The sequence below is a fragment of the Conger conger genome, chromosome 9, assembly GCF_963514075.1.
Source record: "Conger conger chromosome 9, fConCon1.1, whole genome shotgun sequence".
NCBI classification, from domain to species: domain Eukaryota; kingdom Metazoa; phylum Chordata; class Actinopteri; order Anguilliformes; family Congridae; genus Conger; species Conger conger.
In genome coordinates, this window is record NC_083768.1 from 14,303,637 (window position 1) to 14,325,834 (window position 22,198).

The 22,198-nt window shown below is 44.6% G+C and overlaps 1 protein-coding gene across 2 annotated transcripts; it reads right to left on the reverse strand.

The window, feature by feature from the left end:
* Positions 1–11,030: 11,030 nt before the first annotated feature.
* Positions 11,031–20,773, reverse strand: LOC133137866 (NAD-dependent protein deacylase sirtuin-5, mitochondrial-like). Of its 2 annotated transcripts, none has more exons than XM_061256264.1 (9): positions 20,759–20,773; positions 19,753–19,885; positions 19,367–19,500; positions 18,086–18,311; positions 16,716–16,803; positions 15,881–15,934; positions 14,387–14,510; positions 13,941–14,056; positions 11,031–13,521 (listed from the first exon to the last, which is right to left on the reverse strand). In XM_061256264.1, the coding sequence occupies exons 2-9, from the start codon at positions 19,865–19,867 to the stop codon at positions 13,449–13,451; spliced, it is 930 nt and encodes a 309-aa protein (XP_061112248.1). In that variant the 5' UTR covers positions 19,868–19,885; positions 20,759–20,773; the 3' UTR covers positions 11,031–13,448. The 2 variants fall into 2 exon arrangements, with proteins under 2 accessions (XP_061112248.1, XP_061112247.1); XM_061256263.1 differs by lacking the exon at positions 20,759–20,773 and adding an exon at positions 20,426–20,649.
* Between the last annotated feature and the right edge of the window lie 1,425 nt (positions 20,774–22,198).

Below are 22,198 nucleotides of genomic sequence, written 5' to 3' on the forward strand. Positions count from 1 at the left end.
CTTAACAGATATTTCCTGTAAAGTACAGCATATTCAGCTTAGCCTTTTCAAGCATAGAAATCCACACTACATGCCAATCATTCACTTCTGAGAAACCGACAAGACACAGCCAAGTTACGCATCCAGCAATTTTATCTCACGTTGCCATCCTGGCTGTGCTGTTAGCAAATCCACTTATTATTCATAGCTGCTACTGGACTGTCAATAACACTTTCATTAGCTCTACTTAACATCATTATGAATCATTCATAAGCATGTTGGCAGGAATTGTACCTAATGTCACCCAAGTTGTTGTTGCTGAGCTGTACTGGAGTGTCTGCGCTAGCTCTATCCTGTAGTACTGCGTGTCGTATTGTACGGGAAAAGATACGTTTTTTTTGGTTTTTGCACTCTTCTCTTGGGTTATGTGGTGTAGTGGTGTTTCTGAAAATTCTGAATGACGAATGAATTGTAGCGGCGAGGCCAGTACTGCATTGAAGTTGAATTGTCTCTCACACGAGACAAATCTTCAGCCGCTCTGGAAAACAGCGCCAAACGGCCGCGCGTAAACGCAAATCCGGACACCGACCGGCGACGATGAAGATAAACATCGACACTGGCATCTGAACGCCGCTCTCGAATCCCCAACCCGGTCACAACGGGTTTTAAATTATGAATCGCGGTTCTCAAGCGCCGTGCGCGATCCCTCTTTCCCCTCAAGCTCTTCATTTTTCATCGAAAAACATAATTATGTTCTGCTGTCAGAGCCTGGCCCTCAGACTGCTTTTGTCAATGGAAAGCCATGTAAATGTAAATGATTAAATCGTGTCGGATGGCCCGAGGTGCCGTGTACTGTTATCGCCATTATACCTCTTCGCGGATGAGGTGCGCCGTGTAAAGTCACAGTGGCCCAAACCATGTCCAATTAGAGACACTGGGACCCTGACCCAGACTGCCATCTGAGTCAGTCACTGTTCAACCGGGTTTCACATCCACTCACAACTCACAGGCCGTCATCAAAACTAACTTAGCGAAAAGACATGTTTATTTTGAAGTTGTGAGAGAGAGAGAGGTCAAACTCGGAGGTCACACTGTACATTGTGCGCACATTGCACTGTATGTAATAGACAGTGTTTGATGAAAGACATTGTTGGGAAAAGGACAACGTTTCAACATTCTTGTAAGTTCAGGTTGGCATTAGTGCGTTTTTCCAAAGATGTTAAGGATAAATGTTGGTGGAACTCAGGCCACTGATTTTCTATGTTCCAGTATATTTACTAAGGAACATCTCTTTACTAAGGGATTTCTCATTAATTGATTGAATTAGACATTTCAGGGCCAGATTTACGTACATGAAGCTCGCAGCAGAAAATGCTGCCTGATGAGTATGTGTTGGTGCGGTCGCAGTGAAATAAACATTTTATTTACGAAGACTACAGGACATTACGCTATCGGCGAATGGGACTGCCTACAGACCGCATTTTGTGAATGAGGCAGATCTTAAACAGTGCATTTAAACAGGTGTTTAGTTTAATGCCATTTCGGATACAGCCAAAGGGTGCAATGACAGAACAAATAGAAATGAGGCAGCCCTGTATTACATTGAAATGAATGGCAGCACAAAGTTATAATTTAGCACATATCCAGTAACCTTAATTGATCAAAATATTGCCTGTTACAAAACTAGCATACACATTAGGTCTGCAGAGTCGAGTTTACACACCAATGATCTCCCACATAAAGTGGAGGGCAAAAATGTGGGCACCCCTGATTTAAATGTCTGTTACAATGATCGAAAGCAAACTTGAACTTTAAATGATACAGAGTTTACCTCAAAATCAACCAGGAAGTACCTCCAGGAAAGACGGATGAAGGTTTTGGAATGGCCACCACAGTCCCCAGACTAAAAAATCTGTGGAGGGATCTCAAACATGCCATATATGCAATGATGCAAAAGAATATTTCTGAGAAAGAGGTGTTCTGCCAGGAAGAATGGGGGAAAATTCCCAAAGTGAGAAATGAAAGACTCTTAACTTGCTACAGGAAGCGTTTGAAAGCTGTTATAGTTGAGTTACAAAGTTCTAACTGACAGGGTACCCAAACTTTTGTACAGGGCCTTTTTTATTATTTTGAAATGGTAAAATATTCAAATAAAAAGTAATCTTTCTTTAAAATCTGAAGAAATGTGTCAAGTTTAACATCATACCATTTAGAGGTCAGGCTTGAGTCTGTTCACTTCGACATGAATTGTAAAAGGCTTTTTGACCAGGGGAGCCCATATTTCAGCACACTGCTGGAGTTGCCACAGTTTATGTTTTCAGTCCAGTGGAGAGTATTTCTACCTGCATGAAAGTGTCACAATCGCAATGGCGCGAAACAGCTCCGTATTTCTTTATCAACATCTCAAAGTGTCACAGGAGAAGGGGCAATGTGTTGCTCAGGCAACGCCAGATAGCCGGTCGGCGTGTGAAACAGCAGTCGCGGTGCGGAGAATTACTGGCTCCAATCTGTGCAGGCGCGTGAGGTCCAGGGTCCAGCAGGCCGGGTGTTTATGGGCCTAAACTGGCCGTTTGGAAGATATATGTGGGTAATGAGGAACAGTGGAGCACATCACAGACTCGTAAAGAGGCGGAGAGATCAATCATGTCCACAGGCCAGAGGGTGAGTGAGAGCAGACACACACACACTGACACACTGCCACATGCATGCGTACACACACATGCACACACATACACACACTCACACACTCACACACTCACACACACGCACACACACACACACACACACTCACACACACGCACACACACACACTCACACACACGCACATGCATCCACTCACACATATACACACACATATACACACACTCACACACACACAAACACATATGCGCACATATACACACACATATGCACACATCCACATGCATGCACTCACACACACCTGCAAGCATACACACACTCACATATACAAGCACACACTCTCACATACACACACACACACCCGTACACATACACGCTCACATACACACACAGGCAAGCGCACACACACATACAGAATCACACACACACAAGCCGGTTGTTTTAAAAACGTAGCCCTATTTTTTCTCTGTTTAAATTGCCAATTTCTGTGTTCGTAAAACCTTTTCTGCCAGTTTCGGGAGGGTGCAGTCCACAAATCAGTCTGGCTTGCCTAGACTTTGAGTCAGGAGGGTACAATTCACATGCAGCCAGAGTGGAGGCATTATATTTACCAGAGGATCACTGGTGCATGCTGCTGAAGCACCTAGCTCCACACGTGGCTGCTGGACCATAGGTGAGACTGTCTGCATCCAGACTGCAGCAGCTCCTTAACCGGAGTCGCCCTGCATCCCAGCAAGGAGCTTTAACTGTGAGATCACAAACATGTGATTAGAGTGTTCTCAACTGAACATTCTAACGCCAATCTAACAATCACTACTGGCAATAGAACACAACAAAGTTCTAGAACACGACTGTTCAAAGGGTGCAGGAAGCAAAACAGCTCAGTTGCCTGATGATTGGCCATTGCATTACCCGGAGAAGAAATTACCCAGTACCTGCTGCAAGGTCGAAAACAAACCGCAGGTGACAGGACATGGGAGGAGACGTACTTGTATGGCCCTGCGATGGATTGGTGACATGTCCACGGTGTGTTCCTGCCTCTCGCCCACTCCGTGCTGTGATAGGCTCCAGCTCCCCCTCCCCCCCACACGGGATGGATTGATGGAGGGATGGATGAGGTTGTCTGCACTCTCTGGAATTGATGGACGATGTTGCAGAAGGACGGCTGGCTGAAACATCATCTTTTTTCATGTTATGCAATTATACATTCATGCTTCATTCATGCATCATTTTAAATTTTCATGCATAAAGTAATTGCACTCAATAATGTTATCATAGAGCAGCAAGCTGTTCAATAAAGACAGAGAAATATTTGAATATGTCTATTACTCAATATCATTTATCATCCAGCCTATTATTTTTTGAAAAATAGGCAGCATCTTCTACTGGACTGATGTTATGGCTTGGAGAGAAAATGAGACGGAACATAGTTCCAAAAAAGAATCTTATGTCTAAATCCGTGTTTCTCAATGAGCAGACCAATCTGCATAATACTGGGGAGAATACATACATTTGTGCATAATTTACAATTTAATACCAATGGTACATTTATGAATCTCAATATTGGACAATTAACATGCCAGGAACCAATAGAATATTGGTAATATTCTGAGTGCCACAGAATATTACGGCTAGTATATATTTTTTACCAATAGTGATTGTGACATCAGCATTAGAATGTTCAGTTAAAACATTCTAATGGAATATTTGTGACCTCAAAGGGCTAAACCCTCAGGCATGCACTGTGGAGCGGAGTATCTCCCATCCTCCTGGCAAAGCGTCTCCTCTTTTTCACTCCAATATGGGTCATGTGATCAACAGGGCTGCTAAGTGCCATCCCCTTCCTCTAAACAGAATAAGCCACACCCCGTTTTACCACTAACCCCTCCTCCAAACAGAATAAGCCACATCCCCTCTTACAACACATGACCCTTCTTCAATAAACATAACACACCCTTATGACTCTCGCTCCATCCCCCTCTCTCCCCCTCTCCCCACTCCCGGGCTGGCAGACAGGTTTCTCAGTGGTTATTTTTTGTTATGTGAGTGATCAGACCGTAAACCCTGACACACTTAAGAGCTTTAGCTGTGCTAAAAATAGGGAGAGCTGTGCTTCCAAAATAAATAAATAAATTCTCCTGACGAGCAGGGGATTAGTGCTTCCCTAGAGGATTTTCAGCGCAAAAGCCCAATCTGGGCGATATGGCTGCTACCCAACAGGAGTTAGGATCTTAATGCAACGTGTGTTCTCACCCCTAATGTGCGCGTACACGCACACACACACACACACACACACACACACACACACATAAACACACGCATGCATGAACACACCTGCGCATAGCGCATGCAAACACAACTACATACAGTATGCAAGCACACTCACACAGAATATTCCATAAGACAATCATGGTTTCTGGTTTATCTCTTTCTCCTGCTCGACAGACCCATGAGGACCATGTCTTGTCCAACAGAGTCGGATACGTATATCAAAGCTTCATTAAATTATCCTTTATCCATTTTTCATAATTTGATATACAGTATCCCCTCTGTGTCAGCCATCGTAAAGCATTCCGTACTTCATGAAGTGTTTGTGTCACACACATTACTGTAGGTCTTCATATTTTATAGGATACACATATTGTGAAAAGTCTTGATTTATGCGAATACACATGATTGCTTCCCGAAAGCAACAGGAAACGGAGGAAGTGTGTACACAGTATAATGAAAGGCACCACTGCACATCACAATGAGAAGCTGGACATTCACACCGCAGAGAGGCGAAAATCCCCTTAAACCTGCATCAGCTGCGTGGCTGAGCTGTCAGCTGTGAGAGGCAGGGAGGGCTGGGGCAAGCGGTGAACAACAGGGAAGAGTTGGGAGAAGCAGGAAAGACACGGAAGAGTTGGGAGAAGCAGGAAAAGACAGGGAAGAGTTGGGAGAAGCAGAAAAAGACAGGGAAGAGTTGGGAGAAGCAGGAAAAGACAGGGAAGAGTTGGGAGAAGCAGAAAAAGACAGGGAAGAGTTGGGAGAAGCAGGAAATACAGGGAAGGGTTGGGAGAAGCAGGTAATACAGGGAAGAGTAGGGAGAAGCAGAAAAGACAGGGAAGAGTTGGGAGAAGCAGGAAAAGACAGGGAAGAGTTGGGAGAAGCAGAAAAAGACAGGGAAGAGTTGGGAGAAGCAGGAAAAGACAGGGAAGAGTTGGGAGAAGCAGAAAAAGACAGGGAAGAGTTGGGAGAAGCAGAAAAAGACAGGGAAGAGTTGGGAGAAGCAGAAAAGACAGGGAAGAGTTGGGAGAAGCAGGAAAAGACAGGGAAGAGTTGGGAGAAGCAGAAAAGACAGGGAAGAGTTGGGAGAAGCAGAAAAAGACAGGGAAGAGTTGGGAGAAGCAGAAAAAGACAGGGAAGAGTTGGGAGAAGCAGAAAAGACAGGATTTTGGATAGGAGGCTAAAGTCTTGTGGAAAGGGTGAAAGTTAATGATCTCATGAGGAGGAGATCGATATAAAAAACACAAACACAGCTTTAGGATAGAAAGGCATCACAATGACAGGAGTAGTTTACCACCAGCCTGCTGTATTACAGAGCTATTACCTCAGAGTGATTACACACACAGAGATTAGGACCCTATGGGGCAGTCTGGACACATAATCAGTGGCATCTTCCTGCATATAAGCCCTTCCCCCCACAGCAAACACTGCCTTCTAATAGGCCTGTGGTAAGCACCCAGGAAAAAGTGACCTATCACTGATCATAATGCTCATAAGCATTAAATAAGCTTTCAGGCACCTGAGCCCTCTAAGCTCATCACAACTATCACCCTACCAGGAAGTGACCGTGTCACTAGGGGAGTGGGCCACATCGCCACGGAAACGGACAGGCCAGAGAGAGAGAGAGATAGATAGAGAGAGAGAGAGAGAGAGAGAGAGAGAGAGAGAGACAGAGAGAGTGTGTGAGAGAGACATACATAAAGAATGTGTGAAAGAGACAGAGAGAGTGTGAAAGTGTGAGAGAGAGAGCGAGAGAGAGCGAGGGGGGAGGGGAGGAGGGCGGGCAGGTAGAGAAGGTCAGTCAGAGTTTATCGATAGGGTGGGTGGGGTAAAGGATGAGGGTTGGGGTGTTATTTGTGACTGAGCCTCCAGTCCAAACACCGAGCAGAGACAGGTAGATGGATGCCATAATTACCCTCCCATTAAGGAGGCTAAGGGCTCCATCCTAATAATGGACACTTGTGATTTATTATCACTAATATTTGAGTTGTAGCAGTTCGGGTTAGAGTTGCATCCAGAGGGTTGCATACATCCTTGAAGAAAATTATTCATAAATGTGAACATGAATACATCCTGTTGACAAGCAGAATCTTCCTGGGTTTAGCAAGCATTACTGTACATCCGCCTGCAGTATCATCATTATCAGTAATGGATTCACTAAAGAGAGGGGAAAGCCAGGTCAGTTTGAAATGTCAGGTCCTGGCTGTCAGTGTGGCCTGAAACACGAACCACAGCATCACAATCCCTAATTCTACAGCAGGGGCGGAGAACCTCACTCACGGGCGGACATTTTGTGTTTCTGGATTTCAGTCCAGTTCAGTCTTAATCATCTCTTTAGCCCCGATCATTTATGTGGTCGTATATTTCAGCCACGCCTACCGATAAAGACCGTTTTTCTGTGTCGATGTAAAACCTTTCCGTGTTGTCTAATGTACAGGTGACCTGCCGTTACTGTATACAGCTAATTAGCTAACTCAGCCCGGGGATAATTACTGGAAACAAAATCCAAAAACAGACACAGGATTCCAAACCGTGTTTTTAAGGAGCCTGACCCCCGCGTGATGATCCAGTTCCCCGTATTCTCCGTGGTAGGTCTGGAGTACCCGGGGAAAGCCTCTTTCACACTCCCCGTGACTTCCCTGTCCATTTTATTTCCAGTCCGATCACAGAAATGTCAGCAAACCAATATGAGCGAGAATATGTTTCGCTGACCCCGAGAATGAAATGTCAGCGCAGTTCTCGGCCACCACCATCTCATTCCGTCCTCATGAATTACCTATGAGGACCGCTAACAAAGACTGTGACACTCTGTCCCACTAAAGCGCGGATTGCCTGCTCAAAGCCGGGGAGGGAACTCGCTGTGCTTAGACGGTCATGCCCCAGTGCCCAGCTCCCACTCACTGCAATCCCTGAACAAAACAGACTGCCTCCATTTTAGTCTATTCTCAGACTGCTTCTCTTCAGTTTTGGGTCAGGCTGGAAATTAGGCTACAGATGAAATGATGTATTTTTTTCTCCCTCAGTGACAGACCCAATGCGGATCTGACGAGAGTAGTCTGAAGTTATTTAGGAGGACGAGGAACGTAAGAACAGACCTGGGAAGAGGAAGGAAAGGGTTAAGCCAAATAATAAAAATATTATTAGAACACGGAGGAGTGCTAACAACAGGAAGTGAGCTTTCATTGTTGGAACACTGGAGTGAAAAGTCTCTACAAACTATTCAGAATCTTTGGTTAAACTAAACCAGGGCAGTGACACTGAGTGAGATAGATACAGCCTTGTTTTGGCCAGTGGTTGAGTTTTCTGATGTCTGCCAATGACCTGGATATTCGCACAGGGAGCATTGGGTCCATTGATGTGCAGTTTGATTTGGTCATGCCACTATCCCACCCCCAGGCATCTCAATCTGGCCGTCTCCTGTCAGTGCCCCTGAGTTTTGGTTACACCGGGATAAACCAGAGAATCTGCCCCTGTCAGCCAGCTATAACACCCTCCAACCCAAAGCTAGAGGCGATGGACACCACTTACTTCCCTGACAGCCACCGTCAGCGTAGCACTGATCGCTAAATGCAGTAAATCCACCGTAGTCCGGAATGTTCCTTCTGCAGTTACGGCGATTGGGGTCTGTTATTTTTGTGGTGGAAATGAACAGCTTGACGAGCAGGGTGCGGGTGTAAAAGATTAAAAGCGTCACATCTTAAATTAATGCAGAACTGTACTGTGAGTAATCTTCGCTGATTAAAAGGTCAGCTCCTACCACAACGCAAACACATATCCTCCTCTGAGCGATCGCACGGAGAGTCTGCCAGCACGTTAGTCATCGCTGGAGACATGTCCACACCATCTCCATTTCACCATCATGACCGAACGTCGGGACCCATCTTCTCCTATTGCTGGAGGGACTGTCTTTAGTGAGAACAGGGGTCCCTGCTTCTTATTTACGGCTAACTTTTCTTAGTTTTTGCGAAGGTATACTAGAGCTTCTTACAGTATATATAGTATATAGTCTATAGTCAATGCAAATTCCATCATATACAAAATAGACTGCTGCAACAGTAGTAGGTGTTTGCACATTGTGTGGTCTCTGCATGAATTCATATATATTTTACACCACATGCAACTTTGTAGTAAACATGAAAAAATAATATATTGATTAAAATGTTTTGTTTTTTATTGTTAAAAAAAAAATAGCCTACAGTGCGTTTTCAATTTAATTTCGGCCATGTTTAACTGGGATCTTAATTAAGATTCATTTTACAATCAATCAGATTGCCTCCTGTGTTTTACAAGGAAAACAAGTTTAACATTTTTTTCTTCTTTGTATATTGAAATGACACTGATTATTGTTATACCAAACATTCTCCAGGGGGAGGTCTATAGAACAACACAATGCTGCCGTCTCCATGCTGTACCCCCTGCAAGTTCATAATTAATTTTACGCACTATAGCCCCGCAAACCAGGCTTGGTAAAGTGATATCACAGAACATGCTTTTCCGTGTTTAACATTCTACTGAGGACTTGGTCTCAGCAGACCTCTCTGGCCTCGTTCTTCTAGCCTCATGATATCCAACCCGACAGTCCCTGGCATAAACACAGCAGCAGTCATTTGAGGGCTACATATTTCTAATTTAGGGCCACCAAAACCCCAGAACCTTCTCTGTACACACCCGCTTGTACTGTAACCCGCATCTAACCAGATACATTCAAATATAAATAAGACAACAGCTCCCTTTAATTCTCAGCAAGTCCGGGTTATTTTGAACAAACGGATATGAAAGAAAGCCACCATGCCAACTTTGTCCTGTTGCTGAATTCCACAAAGAGACGTGTGATTGGCCGGTTTGCATGTCACCAGCCTCGTAGTCATCGCTACTCGTACCACATGGCCTGGCCCACTTGTTACGGTCCACACATTTTCACCAATGTGAGCGACGCACCATGGCTGCATTCCATAGTAATATGTAAGTGTGTTCGGTTAATAATACACTCTCTGTCTCAAAACCGAGCTAAATTCATGTAGGAAAATAATGCATTTCCAGAATTATTTAATGCTAAAATAAGAAAATGTTTGGCCGTAAATATTTCAGTAATGATAACCAAAAATAAAAATACGCTAGTACAAAAATTTATGACGGCTGAGAATGTGGCTATGGGCAGATATTTTACCATATATAGTGCAGAAATTGTAATTCAGATATACACAGCGACAGTCATATAATATTATTCCTTTTGGCGTGTTTAACGCCCGACGTCTCAGACTTCAGAGAATGCACGCCTGGATTAAATCTCACTTGAGACAGAAATATTTCTCCTAAGGTGTCAAAAACAATTTATCTCACACCTTCATCTCATTCACCTCCCCTCCTGGTCACATAACTCAGAGCGAGGGGGAAAAGCGTGGGGAAGTAGCATGCTGCCGGCTTTTTGTGCGTTTTATTTCTGACACTCGGAGCTGTTGGTTCTGCACACGCCAGTCCTGCCAAAGCCGACACATCCCACTCAGGCCCGCTGGACACTCGGCGGACCCCCGAGATAGCAGTGTGTTTGGAGTGAGTCCACATGTGAAAGGCAAAAATAATCATTACGTTACATTCAACCATGGCAGGCAGGATTGACCACCCCCCCCACTGATAAAGACATGGTTCCTCCCGCCCCACCATAGACACTCAAAGCACGGACCACTGCAGCACACAGCTGCTAACCCAGGGACTGTTTCACCTGCCCCAGCTCAGAGGGAGGTTGGTTGCAAGTATACTACACGCATAACGAATGTTCTCGAGTGCTCCCCACGGCATTCTGGTCACTATACACCAGCAGGTAGTGGGACATTACCCAGGTACCTACTGTAGGTGACGCTGGTCTTCCAGGAGCAAGCACTCATCGTCTCACTCTTCTTCACCGATTTATCCGAATCCAGGAAGCATCTTTGGGCACTTTACCATAGTGGAGCACTGACTGACCGCTGCCTATTGTCATTATGAACAGGCGCAACACTTACCGGTAACTTCAACACAGCTAAATATTGCCCCCTGTAGTCAGTATGATGAAAGTGCAACCTGAAATGTGTATCCAGAAACCAAAATATTACACAATCAGCTTTGGTTCTGACAGCAGTAGGACAAAGACTCGGTTGGCAAAGCAGTGGAAAAAATATTGTGCGTTTTATTGCATAAGAATATAGCCAAAGACATTCAGAAGCATCTTGTGTAAAACTGGAAAGAGCACTGTATAAAAAGAGATGTTAATCCATCCACAAAAGAGAAAATCCAACTTTCAGGAGTAAAAATATAAAAATGTTGGTCCACAGGAAATTCAAATGATGAAATTGCAAAGCATTATGCAACACAGTTATGCTTTTAGTGTTTTCAGCGGTCCACTTTGCCAAGAAAACTCAATAAACACAGTATGTACTGCGGTAAACTCTTGCATAACCACCACCTACTGACCTCCCAGGTGCCCTCTGACTCCCTCAGCGAATCTTACAGTCAATTTCTAACTGAGATTACCACCCTGACAATGTTCCCACTTACACAGAGTGCAGCGGTTTGACCTCAGGCCTACACCGAGGCCTGTACTCCTAGTGAAAGCTAGCGCTGTTCTCCCCGCTGTGCATGATTGTCTATGCGCACCACACTGAAAACAAGAACAAGGGAGTTAAACGGTTTGTCAAATGAATTCATTCAAACACGTAATATCATGTGAGGTCAGTATTAACACTACATATCCGGGTTTGATGACGGTCCAGTCGTTTTGATGCGAGTTACAGGTGTGGACATGAAGAACACTTTGTCTGGTGAAGGCACAATGTGTAAGAATGGCTCTCCAGCCTCATCTTTAATGGACACTGTTGAGAGCATGAACAACAGTGACGGGCTCAGAGGCAGAGACTTCTGCCCACAGAACAGAGCTGTGGGAAGCACCAGTTGCAGAGGAACACAGGGCTAATAATCCCCCATTCTGGTGGGTAGCAAGGTCAAAGGGACTGCAAGGTTTTCTTCCAGCAAAGCGGCAAACCGCCCAATCAACAGAGCCACATTTCATTTCAGCAGAGTAAAAGCGTTTTTCAGAAAGAGCGAGAGAACCTGCTGGATATGAAATCCGAGTCGAGTTTTTATCTTACAAGACGAAAGCTTCCGTCCCAGATCCACCGTATGGGAATATACATATTCATGGGATTCTGATAAAATTCCTGCACCCACAGAAAGGTCCCGACGTTGTACACCAGCCACTCCTTTAAATATTCCATAAATCGCGAGGACATAATCCTGCGGCTCACTTCATGCCAGCCGACTGTCTTAAAATGTACTGCTAAACAGGCACGTGTAGGTGCAATGGGTGGAGCAACGATATGCCATCGGTGGCCAATCATTTTGCCCTGCAGTGGACAGCAAAGCATTCCGATTGGCCCAAAGAGGACTGACTGAATACTGACCTTAGCACCACCCCTTATAGGGTTAAAGAAACCAGTAATAGACTTAAGTATCAAAGCTAGCCATTGCACTGGACTGGTGTGATTTGGTCTCATAAGGGCTGCTTTGGTCACTGTCCTGTATACAACTTACACTACTACTTACACCTTCTACCATGCATTGCAAAGCATCAGCCAGCAAATCATTTCAGTTGCAGGATCTGCAGATTCCAGTAAAGTATATTACACTGAATTAAAAGACATTCTGCTTACAAAAAAAAAAAAAAAAAAAACAACAACCAAAGAGCCCATTCATCTTCTCTACTGAATGTAAGGCAACAAAAAGAAAATCTTGAATGTGAATCTGCCAACAAATCATTTTAAACAGGCCCTCTTAATCAAACAGCCCCTTCCATCCCCAGCATAAATAATACCTCAATGATGTGCATAAAAGTGTAACGCCTAAAATATTGCTCTTCTGAGTAGCGGGAGGGTCAGACACACTTCCTGGACAGGGAACACCTCATTAGCCAAATGATGCACCTTGTCACACCTGCGAATGATGCGTTGCGGCAGAGAGCTATGAGCTCGGAGTGTCTGATACAGGAGGGACTTTCAGCAGCACAGCACCCAGGGCCTGGGCGACAGGAAGTAAACAGTGCAGTCACCTCCGGGAAAAAGCCAATCATGGAGATCTGCCGGAAGCTGGACCAGTGCAGGAAATTAGCCAGACACCACAGCTGCACAGCATAAAAAATGCTGCCCCTTTACTCTTTAGCCGCTTTAAACCACCGACAGCACAATTATGCTGCACCACCACCACTACAGGTACTCCTGAGAACTGAGCACTGAGACACATAATGTGGAACGGAAACAGGGCTGTATGAAACGTACGTTTAAACTATCACGGCAGTGTCCTAATCGCCCCAATCCCACACCGACACAGGCACGTACACGCGCACGTACACATGCACACACACACACACACACACACACACACACACACACACACACACACACACACACACACACACACACACACAGGTAGTATATTAAGACAGGCTGGTTTTGTAAACAATGCAGCGTGACATATCTGCATGGGCGTGGTGATTTTGGGGTTGGGGGTGGGTCGGGGCGACCTGCTCACGCCCTCTAGATGACCTCGGTTTCGTGGCGAGCCAGTGCGGGGGGAAGGGTGGTCCCACAGGGCCCCTGGAAGTGGAACCTGGAATGAAGAGATCCCAGGTGAGCGAGACAAACTGACCCCATGACCATAACTACACATTCACTGACTAACCCAATCATAACCCATGACCATAACTACACATTCACTGACTAACCCAATCATAACCCATGACCATAACTACACGTTCACTGACTAACCCAATCACGACCCATGACCCCAACAGAGTGAATTTGCAATGCCAGACCGAGTGTTCTCAACAGATCACTTTACAGGGTCCAAGTTCTTACCCAAGCGGTCACGTCTAGCACTTGGATCTGTCCTTCCCTCTAGGGTTTTCAGTGGACTTGTTAAGCACTCTGTTGTACCTTGCTCTGGATAAGAGCATCTATACTGTAATGTACCGTAAAGTAATGCGAGTGAAATCCATGTTTCGCCCGCGTGAGCGACTCTGGACTCACGTGAAGCGGTTGGTGAAGGGTGTGGCCGTGGTGTTGAACTCCGCCACCGGAACGCCTCTGGATGCCACCTGAGGGCCAAACATAGCTGCCGGGTAAACTATGGAGGAAGTGCCAACCTGTGAGGGAGAGGAGCCTATCATCAGACTCGCACAGCAGAAACAGCATCTCCCACTGTGCTTCACTGACCTGGCCACTCTCAGCTCTACCAATACACAAGCATGCCCACTAACCGACCTGAAGGTAGTGATACAATGAAATATGTATTATAAGAGGTCGACTCGATTCTTCTACAATCCCAAGTTATATTTAACAACACCCTTTGAAATTGCATGTACAGCAACCTTTCCTAGCAATCTAAACTTGTGAATGCAGATAATAATAAAAAAAACAAATAGCCTTTAACAATGTTTCAGGAACCAGTAAGAGCCGGCCTCAGCTCCACTCACCACCAGACACAGGTCGCAGATGTTCAGCTCCTCCTCCACCTTGGTCAGGACCTGCGAGTCCAGCGTCTCCCCGAACCACACCACGTTCGGCCGGAGCAGACCGTTGCAGTCATCGTCCTCACACCTGTTAGACAACGACACAGGGGTTAGAAACCTGGAGCAGGGACCTTACAGGGTCAGATCTGTTAGACAACAACACTGGGGTTAGAAACCTGGAGCAGGGACCTTACAGGGTCAGATTTGTTAGACAACGACACTGGGGTTAGAAACCTGGAGTAGGGACCTTACAGGGTCAGATCTGTTAGATAACACTGGGGTTAGAGACCTGGAGCAGGGACATTACAGGGTCAGATCTGTTTGGCAACGACACTGGGGTTAGAGACCTGGAGTAGGGACATTACAGGGTCAGATCTGTTAGGCAACGACACTGGGGTTAGAGACCTGGAGTAGGGACATTACAAGTTAAGATCTATTAGACAACGACACTGGGGTTAGTCAGATCTTGGTTAGGTCAAAACTGCTGTGCTGATAAGCCTAATTTTCATAAATATGAACAATAACATGGAAAATGGTCCAGGAGAGCCAAATCTGACTGATATCAGAAAAACTGCATAGAGAATATCAATTCATACGCGTGTACACATGCACAAACACATTTTTCATTTGCGCCCATCTTTACCCAACACATAAAACGGATGTAGAAAATAAACATTAAACACCCCAGCGTGTTCAAGCCTGGATGAATGGGGTTGGCTGCACTGGGGGAGACCCAACTTCTGTCTCATCTCCTAATTAGCGCACTAACGACAGTTCTACAACACTAATGAGCACAGGCAACATCTGGCCAGGAAAGCGTAAACAATATTTAACTGCGTCTCTAGCTCAAACATAAAATTAGCACTCTACTGTGAAGGATAAAAAGTTTATAAAAACGGGTGTAGAGAAAGTCAGGCTAGACAGAAACCCAGCAACCCCAACAAAGTTAAATAACAACAAATACAGTGAACTGCAATTCCACAGCACAATTCTCTCATGTTCCTCTGCTGCCCCTTTCTGGACAGCCAATGTAAGCGCACATTTCAACATACTGTAGAAGTCTCGCAGTCCAGGAAATTGAGTAACACTTCACAAACCCTGGCGCCAATATACAGGCATGACTATGTGCAGCTGTATGTACCCTATGTCTGTCTGACCACAGGAAGGGCAGCCTGTAGTCTAGTTGCTAAGGTACATGACTGGGACCCAGAAGGTTGGTGGTTAAAGCCCCGGTGTAGCCACAATATGATCTGTGCAGCCCTTAACCCCACATTGCTCCAGGGGCGGTTGTCCCCTACTTGGTCTAGTCAACTGTAAGTTGCTTGGGAAAAAAGTGTCAGCTATATATATGAGATATAACTGGGACTTGAGGCACTATATACTCCTACACAACCATATGGCTGCTTTATGAGAAGGCATATAGAAAAAAACTCTTTGCGCAAGAATTCAGGGGGGTACCTCGGAAGCTGGTCAGCGGGAATATTGGCATCGCTTACATGCGGGTCAGGGTCACTGTGGAGCACAGGATCAAAAAGACGAGCGTTAAAACAGTGACAGGATACAGGCCTGTCCGACGACAAGAGCAAGGCCTTTCACAGTGCATGACACTTTTGTTTTTCTTTGAGCTTCATGCTCCATTTCGTTTTACTGGGAAAACAAGCTAGACTAGCAAAGTCGCAATGAGAAATGTGCCGCGTTCATGAGGTTCATAACTTCGTGAAGAAAAGCCATAAATCTTTGAAAACGTGCATCTAGACATAGTTGTTTTTTTTGTTTTTTTACATAGAATTCATATATGAATGTGGGTTTAAATGTGTCAAAAAAATTGCATTGTCCATGGGTGATCTCAGCTAATGTTATTAGTAACGTGTTAATCTTCAAACAATGATAAACTGCTCTCAGACACCTCTCATTTACAAGTATAATTACACTTTTGATATATGAAATGCTTTTTCCAGGCCAAATATCTCCAACATGTTTCTGAGGTCAGATATTAATTCTGCATAAAAACATGTCTATATACAAATATTCAAAGATTCAGGGCTTTTCCTTACAAAGTTATGGACCTCTAAAAATCACCGCAATGCATTTTTAATTGCGACACCCAGCAAACTTCTTAAACGGTTCTACTGGTAAAACAAAACTGAGCATGAAGCTGAAATGTTCGACATGTCGTCACTACCAACAGAAAAAGGCACCCCATAGATGCAGTGGAGAGATCTCCAGCAGTGGAGAGACCTCCATCAGCGGGCCTGAAATGGATTGTGGTTAACGGGGTGTTCAGGCTCCCTACCCTGTCTCTGCCAGCGCGGGGCAGATGGGGCTCTGGTGACTGGATGCCACATCTCCACAGCTCACACATCGGGTTTTGAACAGGTTTCCTGAAGCCAGAGAGGAAGAATAAACCAGAATAGCACAACCGGCAGGCTGGTGGGAAGGCCCTGTCCATAGAACACTGCACCTGCCTGCATCTCTACAATAGCACCAGCACCAGGTCAAATGTGGCCTTACTGATCCCTAGCCCCAGTTCTAGTTCTCGTCATTTTAAACGTGGGGACTATTTAGCCAATCAATTACATAAGGATTTGAATGCTGAGACAGTGAAAACCAGCAGACATTGCAACCATCCAAGATTCTCTGATCTTTACAGTAAAACAGTGACAGTGAATGGGGTGTGGCAAACCAGAGGATCCGGAGATTAGTGAACCTCCACCGGATCACACCCAGAACCACAGTCAGCATGAGTCTCACAAGCGGCATCAGGAGATCAGCGCCGGAAACAGACACCGCATGTCAGTGGTTAGCAACGCAATGCTAAACACAGGCACGCTAAAACAGGGTGAGCTGGTGCGTGCCAGAGCTCGTTCAGTTTCCATCGGTCACACCCTCCCGATGACTCATGCCCTTTGTTCCTCATTGGGCCACTCGGGGCTGAAGGGGCGGAGTCATGCTGGGGCCAGTATGATGTTATGGCCTAGAGGGTGAGGAGGCGTGGGCGGGATTTATGATGAAATTGCCACCGCCAAGGCCCAAGGGTGGGCCTCTAACCAGACTGTGGACATGCGGTTAATGTCACTGGGATTCTCGTAAGTACATTTTGGCTTGTGTGCTCAAGTCTGGGTAAACATTCACTAAATTTCAGGCCAAACTCCAGGGTCCAGTGTTCTACATCAAAGCAGCGAATCAGCAACAACAACAACACTGGCCGTCACGGTAACTGCCACAGTAACACACCGACACAGCCTCGTACTTACATCTCCTCAAGCATGGCAATTACACAGGGAGGGGTTTTAAAACATTTGTGCATCACACCTGTCAACTACTAAGCCCTACTTTGTAACATTGTACATCAGTAATGCACACAGCAAAAGCAATCAGAGGAAATGACCCAGATTTATGATGTGCACCAGTGAGGGCCGGCTACAGGCAGCCCAAACAAGACCCAGAACTGGAACCAGAACCAGATGTATAACCGGGGCTGAAATGCACAGCAGATGTATAACCGGGACTGAACTGCACAGCATATGTATAACCGGGGCTGAAACGCACAGCATATGTATAACCGGGACTGAACTGCACAGCATATGTATAACCGGGGCTGAAATGCACAGCAGATGTGTAACCGGGGCTGAAATGCACCGGTGAGGGCCAGGCCATACTCACCGTGGATCTCCAGGACGTGTTTGGAGCCGGCCCTCTGGTGCAGCTCGTCCCCGTTCTGCGTGATGACGGTGATGTAGCGGCCCTGTCTGCTCAGCCGAGCCTCGCACTCCGCGATGGCCCGGTGCGCCGCGTTGGGAGCTTTGGACAAAGCCAGCTCCCGCCGGTAGTGGTAGAACTCCCAGACCCGGGACGGGTTCCGCGAGAAGGCCTCAGGGGTGGCCAGGTCCTGGGAACAGGGCCACGCACACAGACACAAGCACACATACAGACACAGGCGCACACAGACACAGACACACAGCAAATGTGGGTTACTTCAAACCTTTTGAAGAGTACGTTGATGTTTTTTTTCAAAATTCTAAGTCAGTGCTCTAGAACTTAATCGGTAGTGATTGTTACATCAGGATTAGAATGTTCAGTTAAGAACATTCTAATCACATACTGTATGTGTGACCTCTAACCTGCTTCCTGCGGAGGTCAACCAGAGCTTATTCTAGAAATTATTATTATTATTATTACATTATCACCCCATCGGGGCCGAATTCTCTGGTGGACAAACTCACATCCAACCTAGTAGGAACTAGGGAACCATAACAAATACGAATGAAACATGCTAATATCAGCTCACATACGATGATGAGGATTTATTTGATCAAAATATATATAATCCTCCACTGGAGCAGCAATCATATACATTTAAAATAATTTAGGATTTAAGCCCAATAAAGCCTAGAAGGCTTATTTCCATCTTGGTCCTCACAAGAAACACAAAAGACAACAAAACCAGACAACAATTTAAAAAGACAAAACAGTAAAACAAAATCACACAGCACCTTAACTAGTTGCATTGTGCATTTTGTGGTTAAATAACACAACACTACTTATTTCGTCAGCTACAGTAAAAGTCACATTGACCAATGCATTTTGCAGGCTGTGGTTGTGGTATTGTTACACAAGCTCTTTTCTGGCAGAGGTAGTCCTTGAGATATATCATAACAGAAGAAATCACAGAAACCCAACTGTCACTGAGCACCAGATCAAACACAAGCTTAGGGCCAAGAGGAGGAAAGAAACCAAAAAGAGTCACATGCACTGCTGGCTAACTCAGACAAGCAATCTAGTATGCATTCAGGGAGTGTTTAACAAATTTCACCACTGGACTGAATCAATGGCATTCAATCATAGTCTTTGCTTGAAAGACTAGTCTGAGCTATGCGCTGGAGTGTGGGCATGGTGGGTGGGTGTACGTTCATGGGATGGGAGTGCAGTGCCAGTGTTTCACACCTGCGCTTTCCACATCCTCCAGGAGCCGCCGACGCCCCTGAACGTGGACACGCCACTCTCCGCGCTGACCCCGGCTCCCGTGATTATCGCGATGTGCTTCGCTTTTGAAAACACCTGTCGAAACTCAGACATGTCTGTAGACCAACACAAAGATACAATTAGAAAAAAAAACCTAAAAGCTCAGAAACTGAAACGTGTGTGCCTGCCAGCTAGGGTTCTTAAACTGAGGTTGCACACAAATTCCAGAAATATTCCTTAAGATTATAAAAGGCACATGTTTCAACACCGCTTCATTTATGGAGCAAGGAACTGCCAAGTTCAATGAAGGACAAATTCCAGACTCGAAAACACCGGAGTGAAGGAATACCAAACACGCTGCGCTTTACCTGAAGAAATAGACCGACCGATCTCCACTAGATGTCTCTGTCTGACCAGGGAGTTTGCCACTCCAATACGTAGTTGTGGGACCACCCATAAGGAGTTGAGCCGTCGGAGAATCATGACAGTTATTTTACAGATCTGCAAAAGAAAGGAAATGAATCCATTCGCTTGGACTCTTTAAGCTGTTCGCAGTCAGTATGCAGTCCACAGTTTAGAAACGGTCCTGCAACGCGTAAAGTAGCCTATGGCTACTTGCTTCGCATCCTCTTCTTAATTTAAGTTGCAAACTTAAATAATCTGAAGGAAAGAGTGTATGACTTCCGTGAGTAGCCTACAACACTGTTGTTAAATTGAACGCCTTTTTAAGTAAATATTGTGTTGCCGTCTCTTTCACATAAGCACACTGTGTAGCTTATTGTATGCGGAAAACATATGTGCAATCTTGGATTTACTGTCGAAGTGACACACATTTTTGTATTCTATTTTCTATTCTATTCTATTTTATTCTAAATGTGTAATAAATGTCAAGTCAAAGCACAAAATAGTTATCAGCCATGGCCTTTTAAGTCGAACCTGATCAGCTCTATATCGTGAAATAAAAATGTCGCTAAACTCGTTTTTAAACGATAACCGCAGGTAAACATAGCAAGCTAACAAGTCAATAGCAAATGTACTTACTGCTGGCTAAGTTAGCTCTTCGGAAACGACAGTAAAACATAGGAAGTAACTAAGGATAGTCTCAATCCAATGATAAATTCGAGCACGTACAATAGCCACTTTTTAAAAACTACGCAACTTTGGTTATTTCCAGACACATATGTCCACTATCACTTGCACGCCGCGCTGAAAATAGAGCTGGGCTAGTTAGCTAGCAGACAAGTCAACCAACTTTGCTTTAATAGATACCGTTTTAAAAGTTGCAGTAATTCATTAAACGCAGAAAATGCATTGAGTCGTGTAGTTCTGTAATAATTAAATTATAATTCACAAACAGCGACAATTTTCACCCACCTCCAGTCAGATGAGCTCTCTCTCTCTCATTACGTAGCTTCACCTATGCCGTAAAACTTCAAAATGTCGTAAAACACACTACAAATACGGGTAAAACGCGGAAAAGGGAAACGCGTAGGTAAATGTCAATAAGCATCTCATTGTAAGTTTAATAGCCTAATGATGGTGATGGTACCACGCCTTGACAATGGGAAGACTATGTAAAAGGCCGCAATTCCTACCCACATTACCCGATATGGATGCAAATTTGCTGTCAGTCAACACTTTCTCATCTTCACTGTTTTATTTCGAATCCGATGTGGTGGAGCAGCCGACAGAACAAAGACAAAAATTGTGTCACTGTTCTAATACTTTTGCATTTAACTGTATGTGGGGTTCGTAGCCTACTGTACCGTGAAAAGGTATTCGCCCCCTTCCTGATTTCCTCTGTTATTGAATAGCCTATTTGTCACACTGAATGGTTTCATATCTTTAGACAAAGTGTAATATTAGACAAAGGGAACAAATGATCAAACACCATATCACCCCTGTGAAAAAGTAATTGCAAAAAGTGTTGCATCGTCTTTAGCAGCAATAATTGCAACAACAACAACAACAACAACAACAACAAAACACTTATTGTGTCACACATTTATGATACCATGAGAGGAATGCACGGTTAAAGATCTGGAATATAACAATGGATTTCTTCTTAAAGTAGCCTCACCCGGAACGCTGTAGCAGTGCATTGTAAAATCTTAATTCACCGTAATTTCTGTGTCCTCTCATTCAATATGCCTAATTTAAAGTGATCATATTATGCAGCGAGTGAACGGTAGTGGCTCTGAAACTGAACAATGAATTCTGGTTGCCCATAGCTTTCAAAATCAGTTCTATGTCCAACCGTAACATAAGCAATTTCCAGCTTTAATTTGACTGAATTTTCCATTTTCAATATGAAGTACCTTTAATGACTTATAAGAACCAATGGGATGAGCCCCTGCTTGTTGTTTGATGAACCTTTAAATCTTTGGATTTTTACACTGTTTGCCGTAATACGTCTGACCACCAGGTGGCGACATAACCGCAGACAACTTTGATGTCAGAGAAACTTGCCCAACACTTAACGCTATGCTGAATCTGATGCCTATCGTGTCCATACCAGAAGAGCAGGGTGAAATATCCTTGGACATTTATTTATTTATTTTTAATCCCCTTTCGCTTTCTCTTTTAATGGCCTTTTATTTTTCTTACATTTCCTTAGATGATCAATGGTCGTGAAATCAGTCTGCGTTGAATGCAAACTCTGCACCAACTTATTTTATTATTTTATTTTTGTTTTAAATATGAAGAGGATATAAAGAAATATTAGAAAAATAAAGGCTGAACAATTTAGCGGCAAATAAAAAAAATGTAAAAAAATGTTTTAAAGTGGTCACCAGCAGTCTCTAGGGATGAAAA